Source organism: Hippoglossus hippoglossus, chromosome 10 (assembly GCF_009819705.1).
Source record: "Hippoglossus hippoglossus isolate fHipHip1 chromosome 10, fHipHip1.pri, whole genome shotgun sequence".
NCBI classification, from domain to species: Eukaryota; Metazoa; Chordata; class Actinopteri; order Pleuronectiformes; family Pleuronectidae; genus Hippoglossus; species Hippoglossus hippoglossus.
In genome coordinates, this window is record NC_047160.1 from 11,891,286 (window position 1) to 11,911,777 (window position 20,492).

The 20,492-nt window shown below is 44.4% G+C and overlaps 2 protein-coding genes across 2 annotated transcripts; both read right to left on the minus strand.

The window, feature by feature from the left end:
* Window positions 1–1,801: 1,801 nt before the first annotated feature.
* On the minus strand, window positions 1,802–8,448 carry znf711 (zinc finger protein 711). Its single transcript, XM_034597506.1, has 8 exons — window positions 8,277–8,448; window positions 7,182–7,263; window positions 6,963–7,060; window positions 5,659–6,516; window positions 5,385–5,531; window positions 5,088–5,270; window positions 4,756–4,890; window positions 1,802–4,662 (listed from the first exon to the last, which is right to left on the minus strand). Exons 3-8 carry the CDS (start codon window positions 7,039–7,041, stop codon window positions 3,482–3,484), a joined length of 2,583 nt encoding a protein of 860 aa, XP_034453397.1. The 5' UTR covers window positions 7,042–7,060; window positions 7,182–7,263; window positions 8,277–8,448; the 3' UTR covers window positions 1,802–3,481.
* Window positions 8,449–8,863: 415 nt separating this feature from the next.
* Window positions 8,864–20,001, minus strand: zgc:66447 (SLAIN motif-containing protein-like). Its single transcript, XM_034597514.1, has 9 exons — window positions 19,661–20,001; window positions 18,159–18,811; window positions 15,386–15,522; window positions 13,965–14,090; window positions 11,940–12,080; window positions 11,386–11,715; window positions 11,106–11,249; window positions 9,974–10,271; window positions 8,864–9,890 (listed from the first exon to the last, which is right to left on the minus strand). The coding sequence occupies exons 2-9, from the start codon at window positions 18,800–18,802 to the stop codon at window positions 9,836–9,838; spliced, it is 1,875 nt and encodes a 624-aa protein (XP_034453405.1). The 5' UTR covers window positions 18,803–18,811; window positions 19,661–20,001; the 3' UTR covers window positions 8,864–9,835.
* Between the last annotated feature and the right edge of the window lie 491 nt (window positions 20,002–20,492).

Below are 20,492 nucleotides of genomic sequence, written 5' to 3' on the forward strand. Positions count from 1 at the left end.
CTTTACAGGTATATTTTTCTACAGTGTGTCGAAGAGCTGCTTCCCAATCAACATGTGCAAAGAGGGAGAAGATTTGTTTTTTTTATTATCTCTGCCATGGAGGTTATATTTTCACCTGTATCAGTTTGTGGATTTGTTTGCTTCATAGTAGGATTACGCAAAAAGTACTAAACCGATTTCCACCAAAACAGTAGAGGGATTGGGGCCGGGGCCCGAGATGAACCACAGATTGTAAATAACGATGAATGATGAATCAATGAAGTTGAAATATCCGGGACATGAATGCTACCATCTTGCGCCCTTTGGACTCTGCGCAGTAGTGATCAAAGGATGAAGCCACAGAGGGAAGTTCCCGCCGATACAAGTGCTGGGCCAATAGCGAGTCAGTCTCAGCTGTCAATCTAGAAGTTTCACCCCATTTCTATAGCATCAAAGAATGAATAAAAAATAAAACAGAGGAAAAATTTGCACTTGTGTGACGAGAGCGACCTGAAAAGACAGACACCATCTTACAGAAAAAGGTATTTTACGTGTATTTTGACTTTTTAGTTTGGCCATGTCCCATCCACTAACACAGACGAGTTGAGATTTATGACCTATACTGCAGCCAGCCACCTGGTGCCAATCGAGACAATTTGGCTTCATTTTTAGGGAGCTGTCATGTCTTCCATTGTTGTATAGTCTACGAGAAGACCTCATTAGATTTGGGTTTTTATTTTCCACATTTTTATTCATTTTTCAGATCTTGATTTCCCTGTTCAGCACTTTGATCTATAATAAAATAAATCATTTAGGTTATAAGACCACTTCCTTTTTTCTTTAATATGTCTCGTATAAAAATGTGGATTTTAACGCTCTACTGAGTACAGATGAGGAACACATCACCTTCACAGTGGGATTACAGATTACAACTTTTTAATCAAACCAGTTGACTTTACTTTCCTCGTGACTCAGTCTGTGTTTTTGCCCTCTCTCTCCAACAGAGGACACTCCCTTACCAATCACATCCTCTCTATAATATATGCATAATGTAGACCACTTTCATTAATGTGGTTCCTTTTTCATCACTATCGCTCTGAAGAGTAACTGGGGGCTGTTGCAAAATGCCTGACAAGTCAAGTTGTCAATTTTCAGTATGTGTCAACATTTACACACTTGGGACAGGGACTACGAGTCACATTTACTCACAGACAACAAGATGTGATTGGGTTGAAATCATTGTTTGTTCAATTACATTTGCTGTTAGCCCTGGGGATAGGCTTCCCATTATTTACTGCACAATTCACAGACAATAGGGCTTTTCTTAAACCAACATGTGTAAATAATCAGACTAAAGACAGATGATTCCGTGGTTTCTTCAGTCCTGGTACCGTCACACTCCTGGGATGCTTTGTTAGAACAGAGCTATTGTTGTTAACAGCAGTACTGAGCTTGCCCACTTCACTGCATTGTGAACTTGAAACTGATGAAGTAACTGCTACCACAAGAACAAACACACTCAGACAGACTTTAAACCATAAACAGGCCTCTGCTGAAACAAGTTGTAGTTTAGGAATGATTTAAGTTCCATTTTTATTTCAGTTAAGACCACAATGCTGCATGATGTCCTATATGAAACAGGTTTGCACCGAAGACGACTGGACATTCTTTCAGATCCCTGAATAAATTGGACTACCTGGGAAATGAAGAAGTACCAGCTGAACAAGAAACAGATCTGCTACAACCAACCCTGAGTTAATGACAGGCTTTTAGGATGTCATGTCAAGTTGATTGTGTTATGCAGGACAAACGACAAAAAGTGTAAAAAGATAATTGTTTATTTTGGTTCTTCCCCACCAGTAGTTTATCCACAATCAGACTGAAAGAAAATATAGACTAAGGTACACAAAATGCAGGGATTTTTAATATATACCACAATTAATTTCATGGAGACATATGTGCATACTTTACGACTAATGCCAATATGATGACCACTGACTTTGAGGGAGTAATCCGATGCTTGGGACTGGGTTGGGTTATTTAGGGACTGTAAGACTAGGGTATGGGGAACTTGTTAGTGAGCACAAACAAAACACAAAATCCAATCACTTATCCATAGAACAAAACAATAACTGGTTCACCAACTGCTTTCAATGACATATCAGTTTTGATGCAGTAATGGATCGTGCCCACTTTGTTAAAGACAATACTCAAAAAACAATCTTTACCTTTACCCACTCACAAAGCTGTGTACTTTTTATCATGTGGGGTTAATACACAGTGGTGACAGACTTCTGGGCCCCACTGTGTATGTGTATATACATATATATATGTGTAGATATATATGTATGTATAGTCCCCATACATATAATTAAATTCAGTTATTATTAAAGTGCTTTCTACTGACTCAAAACACACAATCTCTGAGAGAATGGTATTGGTACAGCATGTTTGAGAGTTAAAAATCACTTATTTTTGATTAGCTGTGTTCATCAGTGCTTAAGAGATAAATACCGACAGATGTACGGCATGATTGCGATCAAACGGTTAGCTTAGAGATCACATCTGTGGCATAGGTAATGTCACAACTTACAGTGCCGGTTATACGACTACTTCAGGGGTTTATATCTGATGCAAAGTCCATCCATCTGTGATGTTCACGTGATAATACGCCCGTTAATTATCGGCACCATAGTAGCAGATATAAGAGCATTTCTGTGTCAGAAATGTGTTGTGTACACTAAAGGGATATTATACTAAAATACCAACTGAACCTTTCTCCTCCTCAGACCAGAACATTTTCTGATTCATCTTTTAACGCATATTTAACAGAATATAGCCTATATCATACATGATTCAGTTATTGAAACTCCAAATGTTCAGGCTTGGGAAAAGAATCAAAAATGATTAAAAGTTCAATTGATAGTTAATAAAATGTCTGTATTCAAGGTGCATAATGTTTGTCACTGAATTTATGAATCATGAATGGCTCTGCCCATTTAAGACCAGATGGCACTGAACACAAATGTCAGAGTAAAAGCTAGGTGATGAGGAAAATAGACACCGTGGAGGCAAATGTCCCCTGTACTCGGTCCACATGGTCTGATGAACTGGCATGACGTTCACGAAGCACCACTTTCTGATTTACAGGACAAAGTCGTCATCTTGCAGCATTTCAGCTGAGTGGGTATAAAAATATAGACATTTGAAACCCTGAATATATGTTCATAAGTGATTTTCTGCAACGAAACACAATTTACAGTTGTCCCCACTCAGTGTACACACTGTGTTTTTTAGACTTCAGCCCCCTCATCTAAAACATGTTCGTCCATCACCTCTTGGGGAAGAGGTTCCATTTCAACACAAAACGGCAATTATAATGTTGTTGTCTTCATCAACAGCCTGCATCCGTCATTTCTTTGATAATACACTAAAAATTATCTCTGGGTGTGTGACACAGATTTATTCGGGAAATAGGAGTGTGTATGTGTGTGTGCTGACGTTACATCATCATGTCTTTGTGATGCCTGGCTATGTGCTGGCTCTTCTCTGAAGGCCTCCTAAAGCCTTTGGTGCAGTAGTCGCAGCGGTGGGGGTAGTCCTTGGTGTGAATGGAGATGACATGACGTTTGAAGCCAGAAGCGTCCGTACTGTTATATTCACAATACTGGCACTGATAAACCTTTCTACCACTGTGTGTCTTCATGTGCTTCTTCAGCTCAGCGGGCTGCCGGAAACCTCGCCGGCAGCGCTTGCACTTAAAAGGGAGGTCCTTCGTATGCAAGGACAAAATATGGCGGCTTAGGGTGAAGGTATCGGAAGCGTTGAAGTTACAATGCCGGCACTGGTGCACCTTGTTGCCCTTGTGTGTCTCTGCGTGTTTCTTCAGCTCAGAGGGCCGGTGAAAGCCTTTCTCACACACATCGCACTGATGCGGAAAGTCCTTAGTGTGAACGGAGATAATGTGTCGTTTTAGGTCACTGGAGTTGGTGCTCTTGTGCTCACAGTGCGGGCACTGGTGGGTCTTGTGGCCTTGCACCATCTCTATGTGACGCTGGAGTTCCCGAGCGTCGGCATAGGCCTGTGGACAGTGGCTGCACTTGAAGGGCAGATCTGCACCATGCTTGCTCTTAATATGAGTCTTTAGATTGGACTGGTCTGCACAGCGAAACTCGCAGTGCGGGCAGTGGTACGGCTTCTCTCCTGTGTGGGTCCGCATGTGTTTCTTCAGCTCTGATGGATGGCGGAAGCCTTTGGCGCATTCGACACACACGTGTGCAAAGTTCTTACTGTGCACAGCGAGCAGGTGACGATTGAGTAGGCCCTGTTCAGCCGTCTCATAATCGCAGTACTTGCAGTGATGCAGTTTGGGCTCCCGGTCCTTGACGATGAGCTTGTCAGAGCCCAGGGGGCTGGATTCATGGTAGCGCCTTGTGTACTCAGTGTATTCAGGAGAGCGATCACTGTTGTGATTCAGCAGCTTGTGACTCTCCAAATGGTTGTGGAAACTGACCTTCTTGTTGGTGGTAAAGTCGCAGTCCGTACACTGGTACTTCTTCTTTAGCAGGTGGTCCGGGTGGTTCTTCATGTGGCATTTTAAGAAGCCGCGTGAGCGAAACTTCTTTCCACATATGTGACAGGGATAGACTGTCAAAGGCATGCCGTCTGGTCCAATGATAACAGCTGGAAGAGGTCAAAAAACAGCATGCAGCTTAGAAAATTATGTCACATTTTGTCATTGTGAATTATTACATCATTATCATATGCTGTCCATACCAGTCTGACATTGTCGAATCTCTCCTTTCTTCTTTTTCTTAGCTTTGGGCTTAAGGGCACGGTTGGCGCCCAGTCCCTCTCGGATTTGCAGAAATGGTGTAGCTGCCCCATTCTTTACCTGATCAATGGTATTATCTGCACAGACATGACAGGGCAACATTATTACACTAAGCAAAACCTGTCAAATTTTTTATTTTCAAATACATTTTTTCTTGAAAAGAATGTCATGTTTTAAACATGTTATTAATCCAAGCTGTAATCTTTGCTGCACAGGCACAAATATCTTGTTGTTGTCGCAAATGAACAGAAAGCTTTTTCACAAAGGAACATACTGATGTCATCATCATCATCCTCATCACTGTCATCATCATCATCGTCATCTTCTTCTTTAAGATGGTTCTTGACCGCCATGTAGACCATCTTGTCGCGGCCAACTCCCAATCGGCCTGATGATGCAGCTTCCAGGTCAGGATGGCCATTCTGGTAGTCATCCTCCGTTATTACCTCTGTTCCACCTGGAAACGGAAAAACTATTTTGAATGGGAACAAATCTACAGGTAATCTCTTGTGTCATAAAATGATGTGTTGCCAGCAGACTGGAAAAATTGCTAAATTTAAAGGCGACTTGCCTAAATCGTCATCTGCTTCAGCTTTAAAAATGTAGACTTTTATGACCTCAGAGCCATCGTCCTCTTTGGATTCCTTATCTTCCATTACCTCAGTGCTGATCTCAAGGGGAGTGTCTCCTATGTCCAACTTCTCTTCCACCTCATCCACTACAGTGACACAAGAATCCAAATATTGCGTTATCCCAAATAACATGATAACAATAATAAACAAGACATTACAGAAGAATAGTGTTAATTAATCTAAATTGTGTTATCATGCACAAAGTGGTCTTACAGGAGATCATGAGGTAATCCTCAGAGCTGCTTCTTGCATCATCGTCCTCATCTGTCTGCAGGGGAACAGCCTCAGTTGGCAGCTGTTGGTGGATTATGGTCTCTGAACCGTCCTCTGTTACCATCAAGCCTTCTGACACAAGCTGATGGTCCAGGGTGTTGTCCTGGTGGTCCGACAGAAGCTCTGCCACAAACACTTGGTCTGGCATGTCATCGTGGTGGTGGTTTGAGTTCCGGATGAGGCCTGAGGTAAGGACGTGGTGGTGGTGGTGGTGGGGGTCCAGATCTTCCTCTATTGCAACCTCTGTCCCCAGGATATTCTCAGGCATGATCACACTGTGTTCTGAGGACACCATGTCTTCACTGTTCATTTCATGGGCCTCAACCCCTTGAGACTGCAAACTTTCCACATCTACCTCCAGACCCTCCACAACCTCGGCCTCTAAACCCTCCACCTCCACCTCCTCCTCGAGGCCCTCAACAACATGAGCTTCCAGGCACTCATCCTCTATGTCTGTTTCCAGGCCCTCCACTACTTGTGCTTCCAGACCTTCGACTTCCACCTCTCCCTCAAGGCCGTCGACAACCTGAGCCTCCAGCTCAACAACATGCGTCTGTAGGTCTTCAACCTCCAAGCCCTCTACATCTGCGTGTAAGCTCTCCACCACTTCAGTCTCCAGTCCTTCAACCACCTCTGTCTCCAGGTCTTCAACAACCTGAGTCTCCAGGCCTTCCACCTCAAGCTCATGCTCCAGGAGGATGCCCTCATCCGTCATCACATCAGAGAGAAGCATACCCTCAGGCACAGACACCACAATGTGGTCCCCGTCAATGTGAGCCAGGCCTCCCATGCCTGCAACTGGAAGCACAAGAAACAGAGACGGGCGAATTAAAAGCTGTTTCCATGAACAAAATAATTAATAAACCACAGTTCACAGCTTTTTGAACATTCAAACTACAGGTAAGATGTCAAAGCATCTTGTAACATTTGTATCATATCATCAGCTTGTTGGTATGCAGTGAGGATGTCAGACTGACCATGTAATGTTATTGTAACTTTATTATGCAGCCAGTTAATGACGCTCAATCCCATTTGGACTGTAGATTTAAAAGGTGTGACCAAATGAAGCCAATTAGTACATGTAGGGAGTGTCTCTAATGTGGGAAATAGTGACATAGTTCATCTACGCATGCTTTCATCTTTAGATTTCGTGGGGACATTTGTGTTGGACTGCATACTGCAAGAGGAAAATAAGGGCTTCTGGCAATACAATCATTGTCACCTTATCCTACTTGACCACCTACCAAAGTCTTGCATGATCATAGCGTGGGGCATCTTTAGCTCCTGAGTGTGCAGTTCCAACACCCCTCCTCCTTGATCCATGTCTTTACTCGGAAAAAGACTGAAAATTTACAGTGTACACGTGTTACATGGTTGCTTTCACTTTTGTTAGTGTGTGTTACTGATAATGAAAGTTAATACAACTTCTGACAATGTCACATTGACCCCTATTGAATACATACCTTCACATTTGATGACAAAACCCTTAAAATAAAACCAATAAGATATCTGCTGTGCCTTCTTCCATCAAGGTAATCAATCCCTCTGACAAACAGACAAAACAAAGAATTAATGACATTAAAAAACAAACTTTATACATGGTTTCAGGAATATGACAGGGGAACTGGTGTCGACACAAATAATGGCCTCTGTCTGAGTAAAATGCAGAAGACAGAAAAAATATGTGCGGCCCCCGAGGGGGTGGCAGTTGTGTTATTGACCACTAGCTCCATCCATTGCCTCTCTGCAGTACTGCAGGCGGGTTCAACCTGCAGACATGTAGCTTTACACCTGGAGCTGGTTGAGCCTGATGGCTGGAGACCAGCTGAGACAAAGGACTGTCCCGCTCAGTGTGCGGGGGACGAGCTCACAGGCAGCGGCTCCTGGATGATATGTCCTGCTTATTTCAGTGGGAGGAAATGCACTGTCGCCACATTTACGGTTCATAATGAGCCAAACATGTCATGTCTGCAGTGGTCTGATGTCATGTTGTGGGTGCCTGGTTTGCGCAGATGTGTTATTCTCGGATAAAAACTAACACTGTGCTGCATTACATCTCTTCTTAAAGAGTCTTGTTCTCCGAACGCAGAAACTACACATGCTCCGAGTTTATGGCCGCCAATGAAAGTACCGCAGACGTTATGCAATGCAGACCAGGGCGGCTACCGCCCTCCACCCACCGGAGCTAACTAGCAAGCAGGCTAGGACTGTTCCCCTGAGCGCCATTTTGTTTTAGCATTATGGCTAATTCATGGAAGGCGATAACCGATGTTATTTGACTATTTAGTCATCAAAACACGAGACGTCGCCACGCTGGTGAAATCATCGCAACAAGTGACAAATGCAAAATGCCTCGTGAGGTTATTTCTGCGTGTCGCTGTAACCTGCGCGACATCCGCGGTCCGTCCGGCTAGCTAGCTTGCTAAGCTAGGTGGCGCAGCTTGTGCCGCATTATCTTCCATGTTGTTTTCGAGAGGGCTGAAAGAGGCCCGCTGCGGCCGACAGGGCCCTTGCGTCTTATTTCACATGCCCCTCTGATCGATTCAAAATAATTTTACCTGATAACGTCGTCTTCCGACTCTATCGGCGTTTGTCCCCCTCCTCAGATTTGTCTGTTATTGTTTTGGTTTATTTTTGACGGTAAGCTAAGTGCGGCCTGCAGTTTTGGATCCCCGGCCACTCTTTGCTAGGCCTCGGCCAATCAGCTTGCTTCCTGACAAGCAGAGGGAGGGCGGGGGGCAGACAATGCGTGGCCTCGTTTACCGCTGATCCTTTACTATTTGCGTCATGCATAGGAGAGCAGAGTTACATTAACGCACCCAGTCACTCTGCGGGGACATATTTATCATCCGCACAAACACACAACGCGGGAACGGTGTCACATAAAGAAATAAAAAATAATGTGATGTGATTGCAGACTGCGCGCTCACACTTTGTTTGCGCAGATGAGGCCTGTAGGCCATTTTGTCACAAGGGGTGGGAGACGTCAAGTTCCCATTTATGAAGCGTTTGGTCGCAGCCAGGAAATAAACAGCGGATGATGCTGCTGCCTATTCGGTGGATGCTCTGCATAATGTTATCAATTAGAACTATGCAAACAGACATAGGCTTGGTATGCATGGATTAAAAATAAGCAGAGACGCTCTTAAAGGTTCAGGGTAGACTTTATTTCTTTTAATTGCAGCTCCTAATTGTCAGAGGCACTCTGCAAGAGGGTGCATAGCTGTGTAAGGCACACGGCCTTCGTGCATAAACATCTTTGTTACAGTGGTATCCAAAAGCAGACACACCTCTAGATATGCAGTAGAAATGCCTGGAAAACACAGTACGTTAACAGTACCTTCAATGACTCGGTATTACTTCTGGAATTAGAAAATTTTGCAGCTGAAATGCACATTGGCACACATTTCTTTTTCTTTTTTTAAATATATATTCATGAGGACAGTGTTGTTGAGGAGTTGCATTGCCGTGTTAGCAAAGAGCAAAACACAAATACAACACAAACATAAGATAACTTCACTTTGAACCACTCAAACATACATAATAATCCACACAGATCATCATGGGACACATGGAAGATTTGTCAAATTGCAGTTACACGACGATGGCAAAGGCTGGAGGTAAAAGGGAAAAACAAAACCAAGCATGCAACACTCAGCACCTTCATCTAGTAGGAATTCACAAAAAAATGAACAAACCAGCAATATCTTCATTTGAATTGTCTTCATAGCAATTACATCTATAGAACAATAATTAAAACCATTTATATTCCAGCAGTTTCTCACAGTTACCATAGAAAAATAAGTAAAATTGACACAAACAAATCTTCTGGAAGCTCAGAGTTGGTCCGTATAACAAGTGGAGGAAGCATGTGTGCCTTTTTTTGTCTGCCTACACGTCCTCTGTGTGTGTGTGGGTTGACAAATGTTTCATGCGAGAGAAATTGACGAGTTTCAACTATGAATCCAGTGCAGCCCAGTTCTCCAGTCCAGAATGGGGGAAGGCTGTAAGACACTGGTGCGGAAACAGTGGCTGTGTTTTTGTTATATTCTGAGAGGTAAAGGGGAGCGGTCAGGTGAAGACTGCAGCAGTGAACATCCTTCATCACCGATCCGACTCAGTAGCAGCCATCTTTCCAAGATTCATCTGATAGTCGTGTCACGCCCAAAGACCTATAAAAAAAAAAAGAAGTGTTAGTTTAAGTAAGAGTTATTTGCCATTTGTTTCGCTGCAGTCCTTAATATATGAATTTCACCTTCTGGTTGGCTGGGACAGTTTACTCCTGGTGGATGTGGCTGGCCCAGCCTGGCCTTGGCCCACAGCAGACCTCCCTGCCCCGGTTGACGCTCTCCCAGGTACGTAGGCTCTGCCATTGGCTGAGCCCGGGGACTGGACCCTGCGGCCCCCTCCCGCAGGCGGTCCTTGGATGACAGGCAGACCTCGTGAAGGCTGACGGCTGGCTGCCATGGGGCCTACTGGACTGACGGCTTTAACTGGAGTCCGCAGGGAGAGTGGAGACTGGCCATTGCTACGCATTCGACTACCAGCCATACCTTAAGTGGAAGAAAGGCACAAGCGGTTTAATGGACTCTCAATCCAGATTGTTTCTTTAAGACAAGAAAAATAAATTATCCTATATTTGAAATCTAAATCTGATTTTTTTTTTCAGTCTGGTGTTACTTGTATATCAAAAGAAAAGTGCTATATGAAAGGTTTATTATTCATTTGGACAGGCCTAGGAACATCAGTGCTGAATTATCAAGGATAAATCTTGAGCAGAGACAGGTACACATAGAGGGCAGGTGTTCTGCCTGCTGAGGATGGTATAAACTTTATAGATGTTTTGATGGTCTACCAACAATGGCCCATAAACTCTATGTAATTAATGGGAAACAATGGCCCTATAAAGTTTACTTTAGGAGGTGGCATTAGGAGAGCACATTACCCTGCCAAGCTGATTGGCCACTTTATCACCATAGTCTATACATGTAGTGAGATCAGATACAGTGGAATGTAACCTTCATGGCAGGAGTACATATAAAATGCCTAAATTGCCCCTAATGGCTGTCAAAGCAGTATTGTAAAAAAGCAAACGTGTGACAATAATGCGTATAAGATCATGTGCATCCTTATCCTTGTGTGTCTCAACATAAGAAAACGGGAACCTAAACAGAATAATTAAATTGTTTCGTAGCACTACTTTATTCCAAATCCTACCTTTAAGAAGCTTCACCTTGTCCTATCGGGCAAACCTTACCTGTGGTCATGCAGAGGTTAAGAGGAGGTAATGTGGAAGGAAAAAAGTGACACTATACAGAGGGCAAGACAAATACAGGTGCCATTATGTGGGCGGAGTGGTGCGGACCAGGTGAGGAGGGCAGGGTTACCTGTGGAGGGGGACTGAGTCAGGTGGGACATGCGGTTGCCAGAGCTCTGGAGGTTAGCCTCCATGCTGCGGCTGTTTCTGACTGCTTCCAGGGAACGTAGGCTGGTGCGGGGGGCCAGATTAGGCATGCTGTGTCTCAACTCCTCTGGAACCACACATATACAACACATTTAACAACAGAACGCACATAGTCACACCTTTGGTACAACAACAATCTCTGGGATCGTCACTCTAATCTTCCTAGCATAGGTTGCTGTGAACTATTACGGGTTATTCCCTACCTTCACTCTTGGCAAATTTAATCAGCTCTGCACTGGGTCCCTGGAGAGATCGTCTTGGTGTTCTTGAGCGTGGGGCCCCGAGTCGGCTGCTGTATTCCTGACCGTGGTTGGAGGTGGAGGGGGACAGGCACCGGGGTGAACCTAAGGGCGAGGGGCTGAAGTGATGCCGTCGCTGGGGAATGGAGCAGAACTCATCCTCCTCGTCTTCCAGGCTGTAAGTGTCAAATTCTTGATCGCTGTAGGTGCCAGCCCGGCGCAAGGACTGAAGAGATGCTGTGGAGCTGCGGCGTGATGCAGTCGCTGAGCTGGAGGCATAATCCTGCCTGAGACCTGACAGAAAAATTTGAAAGTTAAAAAAGGGAAAAACTGCATTGACATACAGATTCATGCTCAACCTTTGACCTACCGAGGTGTACGGAAATATTTGCACTGACACTGCCTGTGCTAGTCTAGTCTCTTACATCACCGGTTGTCATTTACAACCCTCCGCTCTCTAGAGTTTGGAAACAAAATTACAGGTGACGTCCTGCACACCATGTGACACCTCTACTCACTCTCTTCCTGTAGGCGAGCCATGATCTGGACATCAGTGAGATCCTGCAGCTTGTAGCCCATAGAGATGGAGTCATCTGATGTGCTGAGCTCACTGTCTATAGAAGACTGGGAGCTCAGGGCTGACTGCATGCTTGTGACACCTGTAAGCACAGCGGGATGCCTGTTACAACAAGCTGCATCTCACTCATCAATGACAGCAACATTGAACACGTCTTCTGCTACTCTGCTGGTAAGAAAGAAAGATGCCTTAAATTCATTGCTGGATTTTTAAAACTGCACACGTTTGTGATCAAGCAATAGCCATGCTAGTCTGGGACATGGTAAGATAAACTGTTATTTGTGTCATATATATATATATATATATATATACACATACACACATATACACATACACATACACACATATATTCATGACACAAATAACAGTTTATCTTAAGTTTCAAATAATGAAGAATGAAGGCATGTCTGAGTAATCTCTGTCAAAACCTCAGTCTACAACACCAGGCTCAGATGGGATCGGACAGTAAAAATGGAGTCCGAGGTGCACTCTAACTCACCCTGACAGAGCACACGCAGCGCTGCCTGTATAATACATAAGGCATTGGACAGACCATGCTAACGTTTAAGAATCTAGGATATAAATTAAGACGACAGCTCTGTTTAACAAACACATTTTTCATGTTAAACAACATCTCTCTGCAAACCAAACACCCTCCAGCCTGTTCCAGCAGCATCAGTCTGGAAAGGACTGTCTGGTGATGATTATGTTGCCCAGAGAAAGCTGTGTGCAAGCACCCCCCCGCCAGACGTGTCTGTCGGACACAGGCCCAACACTTGGAGACAAACAGGAAGTGACAGCATCATCTGGAGGGCACTTGGTTATATAAAAAGTCTGGGATTAGATTTGGCCTCTGCCCACAAGCCAAGCATGTACACATCCATGCAAAGATTTGTTATTCACAGGGATTTCTCAACAACATTAAGAAAAGTGCATCTTCACACAGTGTCAGGTGCTGTGAGGCAACGTGAGGAATAACAAAAGTGCAAAGTGACGGCAACCCACAATCCCCACAACAAAGTCAAAAGCACCAACATGAAACAGTATACTTCACACAGGTTAGAATCACCACAAACCTGCAGTACACCAGTGTTTCCCCCCCCCCAAAAGTATAAACCACATATACTTTACATCATAACTGACCATCTTCCAAAGTAGATCAATACTTCAATTCAAGATAAGTTGACATGCTTGAGGTAAACAATCAATTACAGTGAACATTATGTCTGGTTATATTTTTTTTACCTCCACCAAGGAGAATATGTTTTTATCTGCGTTTGTTTGTCTGTTTGTTAGCAGGGTTACACCAAAAAACACTGTACAGATTAGGGTCAGGAAAGAACCCATTCAAATGTGTCCAACAATTTAATGGGACTGTTGCAGAAGTATGCGCTCTACTGAAAAGTTGTTCTAGTTGGTTTTTATCTTACAGTGAACTATGTAATTTTTGTACAGTAGTTGGATACTGGTCTACCACTTAGGAGCTGGCAGAGTGAACAGCAACCTTTATGCAAGAGGCAACTAAATACACATTTGCCTTTTCAGAACATCCGTATTTACATATTGTTCTTTGTTGTCTAATCTAACTCCTGAATTCACTGCTGTTCAGCAGACAGCAATTTAGTCTAATAATGTTCACTGGAATATTTTGCTTTTTCATATAACAATTTTTTGTTGATTGTAGTACAATAATAAAATAAACAATAAAAAAATAAACAAAAAACAATGGCTACCTTTGGGAAATGGTTATTTATAATGTACAGAATATGTGTTATATAATAAAACGTGCAAAAATGCTTTAAATACTCCCAGTAAGATCCCAGAGAGAACCCAGAGAGAACCCACTGCTGATGCATTAGTGCACACACACGGTATCAACTGACCTACATCTTTACAATAACTGACGTCAATCCCATTGTTGTGTAGAGCAGAAAATAAGGAGCGGTGTGTTAATATCATGCCATACCTGAGCTGCCACAGGTTAGTAGGGATTTGTTAGTTGATTTGTGGTACCCAGGAGAGATCAGGCCTGATCCTGCCGAGCCTGCCTCAGCTGACGGGCTGCTGTACATGTTCCTCCATCGAGACGTATCTGGGGACAGGAGAGAAATGTCAGACAGTTTGGGAGAATCTACACACTTGATGACTTGAGCGGCTTTGAAATTTCCTGGAGGGGCTGTATGTGAGAAAGCGTGTGTCAGAGTCAGCTGCCTCCGACAGTCTCCAACACGTTTCTAACACGAGACACACACAAAACTGAAAAAGAAAATAAATACAAATATCTAAGGATGAAAGGAAGACGCAGACGAAGATGTCAACTTAGAAAGACAGCGTCAAATGCTTTTGGTGATCAGGGTGGATGGTGGTGCTGATGTGCTGTAAACAAAAACATGTGACCTCAGAGCTGAATGTATACGTTATGTTCTGCCTCCTGTATGATCTACACACATTTTCCTGTTGTTGTGAACAACTGGCCCTAATACTCAGGAGAATGTTCGGACCCAATTTTCCTGACATTTTCCAGAAACATGTCTGAAACAGCTACAGAGACACATACAAACATGAGGTTGGGATAAGTGTATATGATATTAGATGAGTACAGAATAATATTATAGACATATACAATATGTAGACAGTCTAAATGTCAAATTTACTTGACACAAGAACTTTGAGAGTAACTGTTGAAACATTTCCCTGCAAACTGTAAGTAAAAAAAGAATAGAATTCAATTAAAACAAAGTAACTTTTCATTCACCTTTATTGCCAACCCTATAGTTTCTGCAGTTAGACTGAAACCAGCTGCACGTCAACTGGCAGTTTCATGTCCCAGTGCTACCGTTTTAAAAAGGAGAGCTGACCCAGAGGGAGGAGAAGGTAATTCAACCCAGCCTGTGACTTCATGTAGTCATTCAGCCCTGGTGTGAATAACTTTGTTGTTCAGCTTTTGCAGTGTGCAGGAGGTAGGAGCTGCGAGCAGGATTAATAATGAATAGGGCCTGTTGGATCAGACACAAACTTCTGTCCACACTATGCAAACTTTCACGGTGGTGCGTGAGCATTGTCAGTTGACTTGCACGCATACAAATGCATGCTGATGCACAGTGGAGGCGAACTGTAAATAAGAAAGCAGCACAGCCACATGAAGAGGGGAAGAATGAGATGCTGAATTAGTAACCTTAAACCTGATTTGGGTCAAAAGTCGCCAAGGAAGCAACTTGCGACTCGGATAACTTCAGTTACGAAGGTTTGCTCATTTAAAAAACGGTTATTGTTCATCTAAGGGTTTCCAATGGAAATTATTTAAAATACAGATGAATAATTACTCAGTTTGAGGCATTCCAAACTATTTCATACAAAAAAATACACATATGTTTGGTAAACTCATACTCTGATCCAAGCGGTTGATCAGGGTCCGACAAGCCTTCTCTGTCTCTGGGCTGCGATGGTCGAGAACCTGCCGACACCATTTCAGTGGAGACTCTGGGCCCGCATCTGCTACTTGCTTTTTAGGAGACACATATAACCTGAGGAGAGAGGGCAGAAAAGAGTAAACCTCATTATTACTATTAAAAAAAACAAGCAACATTAAAGGCTGAAGCAGAAAGCCTGCTTTACTTCTTTGTGAAAGATGCTTGTCAAAGGTGTAAGTAAGTGCAGAGCTGATAACTTGGTTGAGGACAAGCGAGAGATTAGTGTGAACCACAGGAGGGCGAAGTATGCACTTAATGGCACTGAACATGCCATGTACAGTATGATTTGTTTTGCACAAAGTGTGACATACACTTGACTGAGCGCAGGCAGAAAGTTACGCCCAAACACTGAATGGTCTTGTGGCTACAGCACAGTAACATCTCGCACCAAACAAACAACCAGGCTGTTCTGTTAGAAGTCAGTGATGTAATGAGTGAGCAAATATTTGAAGTAAGTAATGCATCTTTGAACATCCTTATCATAGCCTCCTGTCTGACCTGGTCCAAACCTCAATCTACAGCTACTAATGCTAGCATCTTAGTAAAATAATGGTGGACAAGTAAAAAAAAAAAAACTATGTGAAAATATCTTGCGCACAAACCCAAAGGAAGTTATTATATTAAAAAATGACTCAATATTTGAAATGCAAGTTCTCATACGTGCAGCTATCACTGTGCATTACTTTCCGCTACAAGAGAAAATCTTCAGTCACACCTGAGAAACGGCCCGCGTGCCATCAAACCACATCACCATCTGAAAACAACGCTTTGTGATGCTTTGTCTGCAATATGTCCAGTGTTGCCCCGGCGAGAGCAAATAGCCATTAAGTTCACCGCAGTGCTTTTGAAGAGTCGGTCACGTGGGCTGATCCTTTTGAGTTCCATACACGGAAAGGACCCCGAGTGACCGGTTCTGGACCGTTCAACCACAAATCATATTCCCATCGGCCAAACACAAAGGGGGCCATTTCCCACAGGGAATGAGCACAAATATAGAGAGCAATATTCAGGTCACAAAAACACAGCTACTCTGTGTGTGGGGGGAGAGTGGGTGAGAGCTGCCTCTTTCATACACTAATCCTGTGTTGGATGAGGAATAATGATGCATGTTCTGCCTGTGTTTGATGCAGTCACACCACAGTTTTGATTCCAGGTTGGGACGCAGCTGATGCCATTCACATAAGTTCACATAGTTCACGTAGTTTTAACCATAGTTCCAAAATATCACTGCTACACCTACAAATTATACCAGACCTTGCAGAAACATATGTCATGTGAGGGGCTGAGATTATACTAGAAACAATATACTAATTCTATAACAATTTTAAACTTAACCCTATAGTTACTATACAAAAATATTTACGGGAGGAAACAATGCATGTCTGATCTAATACAGTTGATATCCAGTGTGGGAATACCACCTGATGTTTCTGATCTTAGATCATCTAATTATACTCTTCCACCCGATTCTACGAATCCAAAAACCTGTAACTAGAAAACCAGCAGTTGCTGCCAGTGTTTCTGTGCCTGCCGCGGTCTGGTCACACGGGGAGGCCCTCCGATCACATGCTGTGCAATCCCACCCAAAGCAGTTTAGCCATGTGGCAGCATCCTGCCCAGAGCAGATCAGATTATGTTGTTGGAAGGGATTATTGGATGTTTTGGCTATGATAACCTCGCAAAGCACACATGGTATGGCTAATGATGTGAAATTGAAAAAAACCATGAATGGTCTGGCTGTTAAGCTTCATGGCTGAGCTGCGTAAGTAGCCGACACAATATGGTGCCTGTTTTAGGCAAAGCAACGCCCACAGCATAAAAAAACATGGCCGGTCTGATCATAAACATAAAGATAGAATGGATATTATTAATAATTAACTTTCTGTTTGTGTTCCTTAATGTAATTACAATGGTCACGTTACAGGAACTGAGCAAAGTTCATATTGTTTAAAAAACAACAGTGTTTTTTTTACAAGCTTTAACCTGACCTGCATTCAGGAATGAGCTCATTCAGATACAACTATGTTAATCTTTAGTACATTATGTAACAAGGCTTATGGTTTGCAGATCTATATCAGGTCAACTTGTAATTATTATCAATGTAACTATTATTAAGAAGAATCTCCTTTAGAGCAGATGGGTCGAACCGTCCACGCAGGACGCAAGAGAGGAGCAGCTTCTCCCTCTCGTATTCACGTCAACTCCTTCTGCACCCACACAGGCTGCCGTTTCTTTTGCCTCCGCCACATCACCTCAATTTCTTCTTCCCTCACTAGCACTCTATATCACCTCCTTGTTTGCCACCGTAAAGCAAAACACAGCTTGTTTCTGTGTATAGGGAGAAAAAGCTATTTCTGTGTCAGCCCAGAGCTGAGTCTAATTTTAAATCTAAATACCCTAATGCTACAGTACATAGTCACTGGGCTCCAGGGGAGTGATGCACTTAAAAATCAGAGGTTAAAATTAAAAGCTCCAGCCACTCATCTGGCTGAGGGGCTCCTGTAAGATCTTAACAGGGAACTTTAAATTAAATGTGGCATCATCAGAAATCTACTTGTATACAATGGTATTGTATACATTACATTTGCAAAGGTGTCAGTGCAGCAATCGGCTCTAACCAGGTGTTATTTAACTATATGTTAGGTAACAAGAATATTAAAGGGATGCATAGTGCAGCGGATGAAACGTACCAGCTGTCCTCATCCTCTACTGCTGCGCACTCATCCTCCAAATCCAGGACATCCACCTCATCCAGTGCAGTTTGGTCCACCCCTGAGTCGCTTTCTGCAAGTGTCTCTGACTCATAACTGTCCTGAGAGGGGCTCTCTGGTGTATGCCCTTGGGTATCCACCGCTCCGTTGCTGTAGGTCAAGGTGAGAAACCCCCCACACGGACCCCGATCCTCGTCTTCATCCTCCTCTTCTTCCAGCCTGTTGGTCACAGGTAGAGGCGACATCTCCTCGCTGCTGCTGTTGCTGTCCTGTGGGGGCGACAGCTCAAAGTCTGTGCTGCCCAGCTCACCGCTCTGCTCCAACCTGAGGCACGGGTGGGTCAGCCCCTCGTTGATGTTGGCGGCCGCTGTGACATTGCTGTTGCCGCTGGCACCTCTGTGGATGATGGCCTTATTGCTCCCCCTGGTGCGCAGGGTCTCATTCTGGACCTCCAGCCTGCGGACAAGCTCCTGTAGCTTTCGGACCTCCTCCAGCTCCACCCCTGCCAGGTGTTGGCCCCCCTCCACTTCCTCCGAGCACCCGGACTTGGAGCTCTCCATGAGCCCGGTGGGGCTGCCACTGTCAGGCTGGGGGACCACACTGGCACTGTCCGGGACCACCATCCTCCTACTCTGCTGGAGGACATGGCAACATTAATGGGATGCATAATGAGGAGCAGCTGGATCATGCACAACACAGAAAACATGCTAGACTAAGCTTGATGTGACTACAAGAAGAAGCCTGTGTTTCAAGTTAAAGGCCATCATGCTACTGAAGGGACAGCGGTAAGACAACTCAACCACACACAGATTAGGTAGCACAGCTGAGAACAGGAGTCCAGCCTCTGGACCTGGAAGTTGGTTCGTTTACAAACATCCGGACAACAGGTTGTGTTTATAAGGAGAATCACATTTCTTCTGTTTACCCTGGTTATATGATGACATAAGAAAATGTCTGTTCAAAACCCAGAAATGTCGTGTTGCTGACAGAATAGCATGGTTGCTTGGTTTTACTGCTCATCATGAGTTGACTGCCTCTGTTTCTACATCCTGGAAAAAAGTCAGGGTGGTTTATTTGTTTAGTATCGTTGTTGATGCTGCAACTCTGGTGTTCTTTTTTGAATTCTCTTCCTATGAAGCGGTGTCTTGTGCGCCTGTGGTTCTAAGCTGGGCACCAAACAACAATAACAAAAATCAACCCATGGCTGCTCGGGTTCAATCACATGTGTGTGCTTGTTATCACACAGGAAGCGCCAGTATCACAGCTAAAAAGGCAGCAAACAATCTCTATTATTTACATGGCGACGTGAGGTTGCTAACTCAGCGTCAAGCTAGCGCCATGAAGACGCTGTGCATCGATACATTAACCTGGGAGCTCCACGGCAGCAGCTACAATGTGAGTAACGAAACCACGCGTGTGTGTGTTGGGAATAGCCTGGTTGGTGTTAGCTGTGCTAGCATATGCTACCAGAGGAGTCCTACCGGTGAGTGAGCCGTGTTGTCCCAGCGAGCTTGCCCGCCGCTCCGAGCTCAAACTCCCCGGAGCTCCAGCGGTCGCATGAGTGAAGCCGCTAATTACGAGCGGGCGAAAGGGCTCCAGAGCCGGGCGGTGAGTGTCAGGAACACACCGGGGATGGGAGCTCCCTGGTCGGCTAGTCCATGCTCTCTTGTTGCTGCCGCTGCGCCGCCGATAGCGTTGATCACATCGCTCGCCGCTAACTAGCTTGTTGGTGGAGTTGAGTTACAGACACTCACACGCACGCACACACGCTGAGTGAACAGACCTGCAGCAGCAGCAGCAGCACCTCCCCCCTCTCTACGGGGGGGTTTAGCGCCCCCTGTGGAGGAGATGTGGTACTGCAGTGGCATCTCCAGCCCACTGACCTCAGTAGGTTGAGTTCTATGCAGGAGGAGTTCCTAACACTGCTTTCAGACACGCACTGAGCTCCCCTGAAATGATCTGGAAGGAGTGAGGGGCTCCGGAGTTTGTCCTGCCAGGCCCCAAGTAAAAACTCTGCATAACGTCTGAGTGAAAGGCTCCAGACTTTCTCCGGAGTTTCTCCCCCCCCCACCACCACCAGTAAAAGCTCTGGATAACGTCCGAGTGAAAGTCTCCGGATTTCTCCTGCCAGCCCCCCAGTAAAAACTCTGCATAATGTCTGAGACAAGTGAGAGGCGCCGGACACTCTCCAGAGGTGCTGCATGTGGTAACGCAAATTTCTGAGTGCAACACTCTGGACTTTCTTTACAGTATACCCTGCCGGCCCACTAGAAAAACTCTACATAATGTCCGATTGAGAGGCTCCAGACAGAA

What these genes read in the sequence shown, in the direction of transcription:
- zgc:66447 (XM_034597514.1), bottom strand. Translation starts at nt 18,802, where the DNA reads ATGGTGGTCCCGGACAGTGCCAGTGTGGTCCCCCAGCCTGACAGTGGC. An exon ending in GATCAACCGCTTGGATCAGA is followed by an intron (nt 14,091 to 15,385) that starts GTATGAGTTTAC and finishes TCCTGTCCCCAG; the next exon opens with ATACGTCTCGATGGAGGAAC. An exon ending in TAAATTTGCCAAGAGTGAAG is followed by an intron (nt 11,250 to 11,385) that starts GTAGGGAATAAC and finishes GTGTGGTTCCAG; the next exon opens with AGGAGTTGAGACACAGCATG.
- znf711 (XM_034597506.1), bottom strand. Translation starts at nt 7,041, where the DNA reads ATGGATCAAGGAGGAGGGGTGTTGGAACTGCACACTCAGGAGCTAAAG. An exon ending in TATGATCATGCAAGACTTTG is followed by an intron (nt 6,517 to 6,962) that starts GTAGGTGGTCAA and finishes TTGTGCTTCCAG; the next exon opens with TTGCAGGCATGGGAGGCCTG. An exon ending in GGATGATGATGATGACATCA is followed by an intron (nt 4,891 to 5,087) that starts GTATGTTCCTTT and finishes ATGTCTGTGCAG; the next exon opens with ATAATACCATTGATCAGGTA.